The sequence below is a fragment of the Clytia hemisphaerica genome, unplaced genomic scaffold, assembly GCF_902728285.1.
Source record: "Clytia hemisphaerica strain Z4C2 unplaced genomic scaffold, Clytia hemisphaerica genome assembly, whole genome shotgun sequence".
Lineage (NCBI taxonomy): Eukaryota > Metazoa > Cnidaria > Hydrozoa > Leptothecata > Clytiidae > Clytia > Clytia hemisphaerica.
In genome coordinates this window covers 676,075-689,477 of record NW_027103344.1, presented here as the reverse complement: position 1 = coordinate 689,477, position 13,403 = coordinate 676,075, and the positions used below count along the sequence as shown (strand labels likewise).

At 34.8% G+C, this 13,403-nt stretch overlaps 2 protein-coding genes across 2 annotated transcripts; both read left to right on the top strand.

Moving 5' to 3' along the window:
- The first annotated feature begins 93 nt into the window (after positions 1–93).
- LOC136819336 (alpha-(1,3)-fucosyltransferase C-like) lies at positions 94–11,752 on the top strand. Its single transcript, XM_067075583.1, has 5 exons — positions 94–145; positions 7,674–7,873; positions 8,091–8,204; positions 8,676–8,767; positions 9,206–11,752. The coding sequence occupies exons 2-5, from the start codon at positions 7,743–7,745 to the stop codon at positions 10,543–10,545; spliced, it is 1,677 nt and encodes a 558-aa protein (XP_066931684.1). The 5' UTR covers positions 94–145; positions 7,674–7,742; the 3' UTR covers positions 10,546–11,752.
- Positions 6,401–7,387, top strand: LOC136819746 (uncharacterized). The gene has a single exon (XM_067075993.1). The coding sequence runs from the start codon at positions 6,401–6,403 to the stop codon at positions 7,385–7,387; it is 987 nt and encodes a 328-aa protein (XP_066932094.1).
- Positions 11,753–13,403: the final 1,651 nt, after the last annotated feature.

Here is a 13,403-nt window from a genome sequence, read left to right as displayed (position 1 = left end):
GAAAGCATAGTTGACAGTTTCCTTTCGCTGTTAGTAAAATTAGACAATAGAAAAGTATAAAATGCTTCGAATCTCATATCTATAGCTTGAACGCACAAACATTCCAATCAAAAAGTGGGAGATGGCGGATGAAGAAGCGGGAAAGGTGAGTAATCGACAGTTTTATTAAATTCAAATTTGATTTTAAATTTAAATTTGTCTTTCTGAATTTTCCGAAGCATCATTATTGCATTTACATGTTCCAGTTAGTGGAGCCTATTCCCTCAAATCTATTTTGCTACTACCTTGCAGTGGAATTTGAAGCCGAGTGGTTGCAATAATAGACCTTTTTTCAAAGAGGACGTTCTGTTGAATAATTATGTAGTCCAGCCATGAAAACAATGATAGAGCCATGCATAATTAATGTATCATGCATATTGTAATAATTATGCATGGTTTTATCATTGTTTTTTTGCTGGACTACATAATTATTCAATAGGGTGGCCTCCTCTTTGAAAAAAGGTTCTTGGCTTGGAAAGTCTCCTTGCATCCCACGTTTATCATTTTTCATTTCATTGCTATCTGATTTATTCAGGATTTATTCTATGCAATATTCCACTTTTGGTACATAGCTTGTACCGCAGTCGTACTTTGCAAATTATGGGAAATTTTTTACTCAACGAATACCCCTCCCTGTCTCACGTTGTTTTGACTACTTTTTATGCTAATTAACCGCTTGTGGTTAACATAGACATAGACCCTGATTTGGAGCAATGTCCGTTTCCCCCAAACAAGAAATATAGATGAGTTATAGTAGAGCTTATAGGTCTTTATATCCCTAAAATTATTTTTTATGTTTTGAATTGAATAGGAATTGTAGGAAGTAATCAAATCATTTCACATATTCTTTTTGGCTCACAACAACAATCAAACAGCAGGTTTTAAAAGACTTTAAAAATGCTTCATTTTTTGTTAAAAAATAACAATTATTATTAGGCGGCAATCAAAAATATGTTCCATTCGGGTCCTAAAAGATCTTCAAATCCAGTCGGTCGGTCAATTTCTAGTATAATTTCTAGCATTTCTAACTTTTAGTGATTTATTTACATATATTTTTATTTATTTAATTTATCTTACCTTTTTATTTTGCATGAAGCTAATGAAACTTCCTATTTTGTTGCAAGTTTAGGTTAGCCTCTACCCATGTGTTTTTACTCTCACTAATTTTAAATTCTTTGCCTTTGTTCACCTTACTCTTTCTTACATATCACTTATTTTGAAGCCTTTCTCTCTGAAACCATGAAAATATTTTAAATGTTTATAGCTATTTATCTAACTTATTTAAACTCATTTAGTATTTATTTTTTTGACTTGAACTTCTCATCACCGCCAATTTACATTTTCAGCTTGAGGATTCAACTTAATTTCAACTCCTAGTTTTCAATACTGCCCTGCCTTCACATTTTGGTATTCTCAGCACCAAGCCATTATGTTAAGCTTTGTGTCAATATTCTCAGCCTTTAATTCTCAACTTTACTACTTATCCTTGGTTTGATATGAGCTTTTTCTTTAGGAATTTTATATTATAAATTATCTTTGAATAAAGAACCAAACATTTTATTTTTACTCATTTTCATTTATATTTTTTTGTTAAATGTTTTTATATGTAGGGAGAACGAACATGTATGTTTTGTTACTACTTAAATATATAGATAGATAGATAGATCAGTCGGTAGTAAATTTTGTCAGATTTTTAAGATCTAGTAAATCCTGATGAATCCAGTCGGCAATCAACAGAATCTTATGCCGCCATCCATCTTTAATTTGTCGCGCGCATGTGTTAACCTTAAAGCAGCCCTTATTTTCGGCCCCAGGGTATTGGCTCTACCGTGTTGCTGAATTTTGACATGAAAATTTCAATAAGGGTACATGAAAAAACTTGAACATGACTCAATGTGGTTTAAGTAAACAAAAAATAATAATTCAAAGACATGCTCCGTTCGCCCGTGCCTGCCATTATGGGAAAGATCTCAACCTGCGAACAGCGCCAAAAAAAACCGAAGATTTTTAATGACTTTCCGAATCGGGTTTTCTTGTAAATAAACAGTCGGTCGGATGACCCGAACGCAACATATTTTTGATTGCCGCCTTAGTTCAACTTAACAGCAGTGACAACTGTTACTGATGCTTAATACCCTGCCGCTCAATTCTTAGCAATCGATCCACAAAAATTAAAGCTATAAGGCCCTATAAGATCAGTTACAGTAAGACATGAAAGTCACTTTGAATTTCACAAAATTTCAGATCAAAACTCAAAACTTAACTGGGTCGCTTCAGCCAATTTCAGCTCTGGAAACTGAGCTTCTCTCAATAAAAACTGTGAAAGAGATAAGCTAGGAAAAATGAATTCAGTGTTGTTTTTTATAAACTCGACAGAGAAGCTGTACATAGCCTCATAGCTATTACCGTCAACTGCTCCAACTTGGGACTATCTGACAAAACATGGGACGGCCATTTTACCACCATTTCAGTGAACCTCCAAAGTCATTTGATTTGAGTTAAGGAACTGCGTATTAAAAAATACACCATTTCTCTTTCGATTTTACAGTATGTGAAAAATACAAACCAGATATGCAACAGTCCCATGTTTCGACCAATTGTCTAAAGTTAGAGCAGTTGACGGTACCCAAATTTTTTCAGAAATTTTGCTAGGTCGTTTCAAGAATTTCTAGCTATGTCTCTTGGCTTCATTATCTCTAAATGAAAGGCGGCCAGAAATATAAGCAGTCATTGAAGATCATTACGCACAAATTTTTAGAGAAGTTGAGCTCAGTAATAATATAATCCAGATTTGCTAGGGCAGAAGAAGTCAAAAAGGGTGTTTCCAAGTCACTCAGCCAGGGTGATATGGGTCGGGCGGTATTAGATAATTAAATTTTTGATGGCAGGACACAGTGTCCAGCAAAACCTTAAAAACTCCTATCAGGATTAGAAACTAGGCTAGTCTTACCTCTTTTATCTTTCCCACAACAATACAATGATGCAAGTTACCAGATCTCATGGTAGTGAGGATACCACTAAATTCGAATTTCCTACTGCAAGTTTTTGAGAGAGAAATCTGCCTCACAGCCTGAACCCCTCCATACCTTGTATACATTAGTATACAAAACTTTTCAAGAAAACCCAGAACAGCCGAAGACATCCAAAAATAGACCTTTTCAGGACCCTCCTGGCGCTCCGGAAACGTCCAGAGCCAAAAGTGCCGTTTTTTGTTCTTCGGAACACAATTTCCAGCGATTGGTCGGCACCAGCAGAACTCCAGAATGTTCCGGTGTGTGCACTTCCGCTAACTGCGCATGGCGTATTTTTTTTAAATCAGCCGACTCATGGTAGCTTCGATATTTCGACCAGTGATGCCTTTGAATATAGCTAATATGACAAGTTCAATTTCATTAATGGCTGAACCATCATCTTCAAAGCCTGTGCAAGCATTTTATTTGACCAAAGTGTCCATCACCACCCGGGGACAAATATTTTTTGTAGCCATGGTTAAACGGTTTTTTAGAACGTGATAGAAATCACTTGCTCTGGAAGCACCAGAAGAGCCCAGGAACTTTCCGGAGAGAAAGTGGTGTTTTTTAGCTACTCTGGAAATCTCCGGAAGATTCCTGTGTGCCGGGATGGGTCCTACCTTTTCCTGCCTATTTGCTTTTCTATCTGCCATATAAATGCAAAAATACAGGAAGAAAAAGCTGTGATTTTTCTTCTAAAAGTAACACTTTTAATATAATGCTAACTATTTATGTAAGTTTTATATTAATGATATCTTGCATATTTTCCTATGGAAATTCGCCTTCATTTTTGGACCTACCTCGGTGGGGTGGAGGTCCTATAAATTAACGTTCGTTCGTTCGTTCGTTCGTTCGTTCGTTCGTTCGTTCGTCGTTCGTTCGTTCTCTTCGTTCGTTCGTTTTCGTTCGTTCGTTCGTTCGTTCGTTCGTTCGTCGTTCGTTCGTTCGTTCGTCGTTCGTTCGTTCGTTCGTTCGTTCGTTCGTTCGTTCGTTCGTTCGTTCGTTCGTTCGTTCGTTCGTTCGTTCGTTCGTTCGTTCGTTCGTTTGTACAAAGATGTGTAACTATAAACCCTCGAATCTGACAGAGCCCGATTTTTGAAAAAAAAAATTTGGGCAAATTTGGGCCAAAAAACGGCTAAAAATCGGGTTATTTGGGACTTTGTGAAAAATTGGATCATTAACTTTTTCTGATTTTTTGCATGAAAGTAGGGTACCATCATAGGTAAAAGATGGCTCAAGCAGATTTTTGCAAAAAAATTTTGTTGGCTCAAAAAACGCAATTAATAAGCATACATCAATGTTCTTAGCCAAATTACTTTAATGGGATAAATTTTCGCGGGGATTAATTTTCGCGGATTTCGCGGATTTGGGTGTCATCCGCGAAAATAAGTCCCATTGGAAATTTGAAAAAGGCCCATCCGCGAAATAATTCTAAACGAAACTCAAAATGTGTCAAATAAATACTATTTGAATGGTTACTTGCATCAAAGAGGCGCAAATAATGTGTATTTCAACAACCAATATGCATGATTTGACAGTAAAAGTCACAAAATCGAGAAAATAATGCCCCCCAATAGTGCCATCCGCGAAAATTAATCCCCGCGAAATCTAAAAATTTCGCGGATGAGCTCAACCGCGAAATTTAATCCCCGCGAAAATTTATCCCATTAAAGTACTCAAATTTTTGATGAGATAGATTTTTTTTTGCTCACAAAGCCTTGAATATAAAAAAATATTTCAAGAGCATGAAATTTTGGTTTCTAAACGTTTTTTTTATAAGAAACAAAGGACTAATTTTAATAGATCGTCACTATATGTGTTCTGAATGATTTTTTAATGGTCACGCTCACGTAGATATCAATTATATATGTGTTAAATGCATAAACAGGTAGGTCCATAAAAGTATCACTTGTTTTGCATACAATCATGGTGGATGGTGGATGGAAAGACAAAAAAGGTCTATTACACCAAGTTAGTTCATAACAAATTCGCATGCATCACCATGACCAAACACGTTTTCTTCAAAAATGGATTTATCTCTGCTTTCTTCTTTTTCTTGTTTCCATGAAACAGGAAAGTTTATCTTCACTAGCGAGAGGGCTACTCTATTTTTGTTACAGAATTTCTCATGCACTCTACATTACCTTACGGCTTTTGTGAAACGAACACAAGAAAGCAGATTGCATTCTGATCTTAAAATGCAAATTGCTTTAGGAAGAAAAGGGGGTAAACCAGAATAAAAAATATAAAAAACTAGACTGAAATCGTCCACCAACTAGATATTCAGGTCAAGTACAACACTTCTAGCTAGCTAGAGCAGCACAGAAAAAGGTACTTTTTTTGCTACCATTTGCATGGTAACCCAATCAATTTTACACCATAGGCCATCATACATGTCTTGGCCTCCAGGAACCTTTTCACTGTACACCACCAGGGTGTACCATTTCAAGAACTTTTTGCTTTGTAGACTTCTCTTTTAGAAAATCAATAAATTAAGATTTAAAATTTAGACTTCTCCTACAATAGACAATAATTTCATATTTCAAAGAATTACAAATAATTTTTAAAAGGAAATTTGTACTGTGCTACATGCTTTAAAGTAGCATTTACAACCATGCACCACACTCTCCCACTCCCAGGATCCATATTACTTTTTTCCAATCAATGACCAATTGATAACCAATTGCCGATAGATTGGATATCAATTCATTTAGATAATCAATAGACAATTGACAATCAAGATTTTATAGGAAGCTGGATTGATAGATTATATTCATAGATTGCTACAATTGATCACAATGGATAGCCAATTAATCGAAAAAAGCAATTTATGATCAATCACTAGATTTTAGAATAGCCTCAATTTCCTATCGATTATTAAAATTAATCAATAACCAATCAATCTCTAGGCAGTCCTCCTAGAGAGTGCAAGCCTAATATTTTTTCTCTTGTAGACTTCAGGGGAAAACAGGTGAATGATATTCTTTGAAGGAAGAACTTACGAAAAGACTCGTCAACAAAAGGATGTCTTTTGAGGCTGTTTGAGGTTTAGACTGGATCCTGTGAAAATGAAGAAAAAAATATACAATGGGTTCTTTTGTAAACTCCTAAACTCTAATTTTGTTCTTCTTCTCCCCTCGAACCCTCGTACCTTAGGGTTTTGGGCATCCAAGTCACAAATCAGCAAAAAATTGGTGTTTTCTGTAAATCTGAGAATCCCAATAAGATCTTCACTGAATATAACAATGTAAAGCTAAGAACGATGGCCATCTCATATTACATAATGAGTGTTGATTAAAGTTCCTTAGGTTGAATTTTTATCTTCAAGTACTTTTCATTAACTACTAGCCATGTTGAATGCACAAGAAATTATAGAACAAGGTAACAAACCTACTAGTCTACCAGATACTGGTGGTCTTAAATTCTTTAAAGTTAATGAGCATGACAAAGAACAAAAAGAGAGTATTGACTATACATTGGATAATTATGCGCAATGTCTTAAAGAGGAGCGTGTGTGCAGAAAAATGAATCTATCAGTTGCTTCTTGGAAAGATGAACTCTCCCTTGCTCTTGTTACCTCAATGAAAGGAAGTACAGTACAAAAATTTGGTTTTCAATCGAAAAATGGTAAATTTCTATACGCTGAAGAATGTTTGTTTTTGATGGAGCAAGGCATATTGGAACTTTTCGTGGATGAAGTCACTTTATCTTTACAAGAGGCTTTTTATTTGTTGCTTCCTTTGCAACCCTCCTTTGAACATTATCAGATTTATACAAATCTTTGTCGTCAAGGTTTTTTGGTCAATCGTTACCAACCCTCCTTAAATGAAGATGATGTTTCTACAGTAAATGAACATAATGAATTTCCAGATAATGAAAAACCATCAGCAGACCTGAATAAAATTAATATTGATGACACTTTAAAGAAAGGTTATATGAAGGACTTATGGAAAGGTGACTTTACTCCTTTAATGCAACCTTCTGAGTCAACATCTACAGCAGCCGTTCTTTCAAAGCTGCAAACATCAAAACTGATACATCTTAAAAAAGACAGTATGGAAGATAAACAAACCAAAGACCTTCCTAAATTCAAAATCGATTTTGACGTATACACTTCAAAGGAATTACGTAAACAAAATAAAGATACCAATGCTTCACCACAGTTTCGTGTCACAGTTTGTAAATATGACCAGGACCCACCAACGTTCAAAGATTTGTCTCGTTTAACCAAAGAAGCTGCGGGTGTTCACTTAAAAATAGGTGTGGTAAATCAAGGCACTGTTACTTTTTATGGCATGTTTTCTACTGACCTTCCAACTGTTATTTCTGTACCGTGAAATATATTTTTCTTTTTTTTTACACTTTTTCACATTGTTATTTCTGTAGCTTTTTTATTTGAAATTTTCTGTCCTTTTTTCCACCCACAATACAGCTACTTTCTATAAGAAATACAACTTCCCAGCCTTTTTGTGGGGTGAGAGATTTATAATAAATAGTGAGAATTTGTGAAAGTCCTGAAAATTTTTTCCTTTAAAATGTGTATTAAAGGTTTGTAAATTGGCTCATCTCAATGCTTAAAATGTTTACAGTCTAATTCAATCAGATTCAATCCTTTTTTTTCAGTGAATAGAAAACAAAAAAACACAAGAAAAATATGGAAATTATATTATAAGCAGCCAGCCTGCACTTGGTATGCAAGAAATCATGAAGACACTGTTTCGTTTAGCTGTTATCGTCATCTCAATTTGTCTACTAATCATCACCTATACACTGACAACCTCCAAAGAGAACGCATACTCTAAGTTTTCATACTCTAATGACAAGTAAGAATCTTTTTTTCAATTTCTTTCAGTCCTGATTTTAAAATCCCCTTTTAAATCATATCCTATCTGTGTTTGAACTGAAGCCACTTGTCCTAGTTTTTCGTCAATTTAAGGTAATGTCTTTCCTTACGTTTGATTTTTTTTAGAAAAGACCAGTAATATTTTCAATTTATCCATTGAAATGGTGTTCATAAATAGGTTTCTTTTCCTACACTAGACTTGCTCCAAAGAATGTTGATAAATTTGAGATACATCACATTGATCAAAAGAGTCGTGATGCAATCGAATCAAATTGGGATCAATTTTTCGGAGTCACTCGTTCAAATAGAAGGTACAATTAGCTGGTTTATCCATTATGTAAAAATAGAGTGGAATTATACTTCTACGAATTCTTCGCTAGCTGAGTATCCCTTATTGTGAGAGCGTTCGTCGGTAAAAAGTGACGAAAGAAATCGTGACCAAAGTATTTACCCTCAAATTTTTGAAGCCGAGAAACTTTTTACCAATGATTAATTTTGACTAAGAAATCTTTTTTACCAAATAATTACTGGTTACTTTGAACATTTTTTCGTTTAAGGTATTTGTAACACTCTTTTTCCGATTTTTTTTGTCAACAAATCTTTTACCGACAATTTTTTACCAATAAGATATTGACATACAAGATGAATTGAATGTACTCATTGTGAAAAAAATCGAATAAAACTGAATGTTAAAAGTTATTTTGTCGAATAAATGTTGTTGTGTCATTATCAAACAAAAACAATTTTACTCAAGAATTCTTTTAAAGTTCTCCATTTTCCAGAGGGAACGATGGTGCACAGGAAGTGGATCCTGAAGTCAATGAGAATGAAGAAGAAAATGAAGAGGAAGAAGACTCCAAGCGATTAAAAACAGGTGAGCATGATATTTAAACCTTTAGTCGATGGTACCCTCCGAAAGAGCTGGTACCCGAATATTGACTAAGCATTAATTTTCTAGTTAGAATTGTGCATTTTCTTTTTCCGTATTTCCTTTCAAAGGAGAATTTGTCTAAACTACATTGAGTTTGGAAGTTTATTTATTTCAGTAGTAGTAGACGTTAAAAGCATTCAATATTTACCATGGGGAATCGACGTCTTTCAAGGTTGGGGACAACCTCGTCCTTGTGTATCCCAGGCTTTGCTTGCGTTCCTAACGGACACCAGAGTATTATCTGGCGGAATCAGTAACCATAAAAGCTGTTAATACGCAGGAACAGAGCCTTGGTTTAGGATGCCAAGAAAGGTGGTCTTCAAAAGACCCTTTCCGCACTGCTCAGTCTAGATTTCCAAATTAAAAAGTGATTTTTTTTAGATGGGGCAGACGAAGAAGAGGAACAATGGGAGAAATATTTAATGAAACATCCAACAGCAAAGAAAGGATTGAAAAATGGTGAAGACGTCTTACAAAAGAAACACAAAGCTAACAAGAAGAACAAAGGATCTCGTCATATCGAGGAAGAAAAAAGAAACAAAGAATCTTTGAAAGTTGACCGAAAATTGGAACATGTCCGTAAAAAGAAAGCTCGGCTAAAGATGAAAATTATATTAATTTATACTGGACTCCACAAGAAAGTTTATTGGTATAATTTACCTAAGAATGAAACCAAAAGTTATTTGAGGCGTACCAAATGCCCACAAACAAAATGCCATATAACTTATGATAAACAATTACTGCCATTAGCTGATGCTGTAATATTTCACGAGAGGAATATGCCTAGTCTGGATATGCTACGTATATTAACGAGGCGACAAAACAGACCTATATCCCAACGTTGGATTTACTTCACATCTGAGACACCCAAGAACTCTGCTATATCATCAGTACCCTATGATGGGCTTTTTAACTGGACCATGACTTATAGGACGGATAGTGATATTTATTTACCCTATTTACAATATAGAGAATTAGATCAAAATGAAAAACCAACACCTGTTATAAATCATGCGAAAACGAAAAATAGTACCATTGCTTGGTTAGTTGGTAATTGTAATTTTGGTTTTCGAATGAAATTTGCCACCCTGTTAGCGTTGGAAACGAAAGTATTTGTTGGTGGCGGTTGTCGTGACAATTACCCAGATCGTTTGCCATGTACAAGATGGTGTGGTTTAGATACATTAAAAACATACAAATTCTACTTATCCTTTGAGAATGGTGTTTGTACAGACTATATCACAGAAAAATATTGGAGATACTTAGAATTGGGTCTAGTGCCTATAGTGTTGGGTGGCGCTGATTATAGCAATCCGAAACTTGCTATACCGGGATCATTCATAGATGCTTCTAAATTCAAAACGGTCAAAGATTTAGCTAAATATGTTGAGTATTTGGATAAAAATGATACAGCTTATAACGAATATTTTACATGGAAACAAAAGTATAAAATATGGCATCCACCGACTGGGGATTGGCCTTTTGAGAGTTATATGATGTGTGAGATATGCATGAAATTGTTTTCCAATCCACCTCCCAAAATGTATACAAAATTATCCAATTTTTGGAATATACATACAGATTGTGAGATTCCTGAAAATGATTTAACTGATAAGTTTATTCCCAAAGATTTCGATAAAAATCAAGTTGATAAGGATGAATTGGAACGTATGAAACATTCGAAAGATAACATTCCCAAAGATTTTGATGAGGAGGATTGATGATGGGGTATCTGGCATTGCTGAGTGTTATACCCTTTTTTCTTTCCATACGTTTTTTATAAGAGTATTCAAAAATTTGTAAGCCTTCAGTTGTTCTTGACTTATTGAGTTTCGAGCTTAAAAATGTTCTTAGAATGTTCTTAGCCGTTTCACCATTTTGTGAGTAGCTTAGTGCAATTTACCAAGAAAGTGCCTTAAAATAAACTTGTTCTTTATGTTATACGGCCATCGAAGCCTTACGTTCTTACTTAGTTTAATTGTTAATATAATTTAATTTGTGTAAAAGATCGCCTCTACAGATTCGAACGTTTGCTTCCATCATAATGGTGAGAATTACGTAAAACATGAAAAATCTCTTCTACATAACATGTCAAAGTGTGAATAATATCTCAAATATCAAGTCTTTTTGCCCAGTATCTTCCTTTACCAGACCAACACGAGTTTTCTCTCCTTCGACGATGTACCCTGTAAAAGCATATTTTTGGAATGTCGGCCTCTCTAAGGTTCCACGTTAATTGTAGATCCTCACAGGGAATTGATAGTAGGGGATAGAAAGGCAAAAGTAAAATAAGAAGAAAATCAAAATGGGAAGTTTTTGAAAACACAGGTATCAATTTAGTACCACCAACGAAATTGCTGCCTTCGTTGAAATTTGAATCCTAATCTAACTCTTAACCCCCCCCCCCGAATTATTAGTTGTTATTGTTTCAGATTTTGGTATTTAAATTTTTTTGTATATTTTGTCTTTACATTTGTCTTTATATTTTGAAAAATTAAATGTTTTTTAGATAGGATAGGTAGTATTATTCTTCATATAAGCCAGAACCCGTGGTACTATTTATTTATTATAAGGAGAAAAAAATTTTGGATGGCATTTTTAATAAAACTTTGTTTTAGTAAACTTTTTTATTCAGCTGACTCAAGCCTTAATCTTGATTTTTTTGTTTGTTTTATTTGGTGAATATATTTTTCCTTTGTATAATATTAGATTATTAGATATTTGGTAACGATTCTTTTGTATTTTTTATTTTGTATTGTATATGTTATATTTGTTTTTATCTATCTTTTGGTCTATTCGAGTACTGTTTGATACCTTTTAAACGTACTATCAGATTATTAACAATATTTTTTGCCTTATTTTTTTCAAAATTTGTCTCGAGATATTATTCAAATATCAAAATTTACTTTAAACAAGAAAAAACTAATTTTTAGGGATTTCAAATTATCGTACCTCCACACTTCGACAGCTAGTAAAGATCTTGATAAACAACTCAATTCCGTCCTCATCCAGACTTGATCTGCCTTTGTATACATAGTTTCTCTGGAAGATCAATATTTCTCATACACTTCCTTCTCGCAGACCCACTGGAAGGGGCCCTTCCCGCTGGAACTATCGTCCTCAGTGGAAAATCATACTCTACTTTATGTCCTCACTGAAAATAATCAGATAAGCAAATCCTCACTGCAAAATATTGTTTTATTGTTTTATTGTTATTGTTTTTTCCATCTCCTCTGAATTTTCTGGCTCAGAAACAATAAAATTCAAATCCCCGGCATTTGAGTTTTGGACCGTTATTTTTATCCCCATTGGCTTAAAGAATCCTGTGAGAAGGGGGTGTTTTCTCACTTAACTAAAAACAATTACATTATCACAACATAAAGATGTGTCCTGATAGCAGACATTTAAAAATTATCTTACAAAGGAGCACGAGTCTGTTAGAGGGTCAATGAAGTATAAGCCCGAAGGGGTAGAATCGAATCTTCTGATAGGATTTGAAGCCAATAAAACCTACCAATATTGCGTGGCCTAGCGCGACCCGCCTAGTTTTTGCACAAATGCTAGATTAAAACTAAAAAGCCAGATCTCAGTTTAAAAAATCACTCGAAAAGAAAGTAATCGCTAGATTCAATCCGTCGTCAAAAATACGGCGCATATTTTAAGACTTCACTTTTTCTTGCCTGGTTAGAGATTCACTTTTAGCCCTTCGGGCTTATACTTCATTGTAGAGTATGTCATTAGCCTTTTGTGTGGCTGTAAATAGTGAAATCGAATTATGTAAACAAAATCTTAATCCTATCCTGCAAGCTCGACTCTTGCTTGCTTATTATTCCGATCATATTTGGCTATCAAACCATGCAATACCAAATGGTTATATGTTATAAAAACATAGAGTAAGAAGTATCAGCGAGCTCGCTTGCCTATCATTATCCTAAATCCTGAGCCAACCTTAATGTTATGGCCTAGTTTATTCCCTTGGGAATGGAATGTCTAGCGATACCGTCGCTTTGCATTCCCATTCACTCACTAAAATCCTTCTGCCACGTTTCTATCGAAAAGAAACCAAGACTCCGGGTAGTTAGGCAATTTCGTAATTGAACACAAGATTATACGTATAGAAAAAACCCTTTCCAAATTCATGGCGGTTATCCCGGGAAAAATAGCTGAAGAACCCTGGAAAGGTCACGAGAATCTTAGTGCGGAAATGGAAATCTTATGCAAAACGACGGTAAATGATTTTAACGATTTCACTGTTTCCCGAGCCACCCATTGAGTTTAAAGCCTAAAGGTGATCTCTGACATCTTATATGGATGGAGAATGAAGCCACTTATTTCCTATCTGAAATGACGTTTACGCCTGTTTGAGAATCAAATATCGCCAGATTTCTAATAATGAAGAAAACGCTAGATTTAATCAGTCATTCTAAATTTTAAGCCTTCACTTTTTTCTTTTGTAAAGGTTTCCACTCTATAGCCCTTCGGATTAAACTTAATAGAGGCACCACCGTTCGGTAGACCTAAGATTTTATTTTTAACAAATCAAGATCCAATTGACCGCTTTCCAACAGAAAAAAGACCA

Bases quoted from the DNA above. Each gene is read 5' to 3' on its own strand.
- LOC136819336 (XM_067075583.1), top strand. From the start codon at position 7,743: ATGCAAGAAATCATGAAGACACTGTTTCGTTTAGCTGTTATCGTCATC. The intron at 8,205-8,675 runs GTACAATTAGCT...TCCATTTTCCAG, and splicing joins GTCACTCGTTCAAATAGAAG to AGGGAACGATGGTGCACAGG. The intron at 8,768-9,205 runs GTGAGCATGATA...GATTTTTTTTAG, and splicing joins CTCCAAGCGATTAAAAACAG to ATGGGGCAGACGAAGAAGAG.
- LOC136819746 (XM_067075993.1), top strand. From the start codon at position 6,401: ATGTTGAATGCACAAGAAATTATAGAACAAGGTAACAAACCTACTAGT.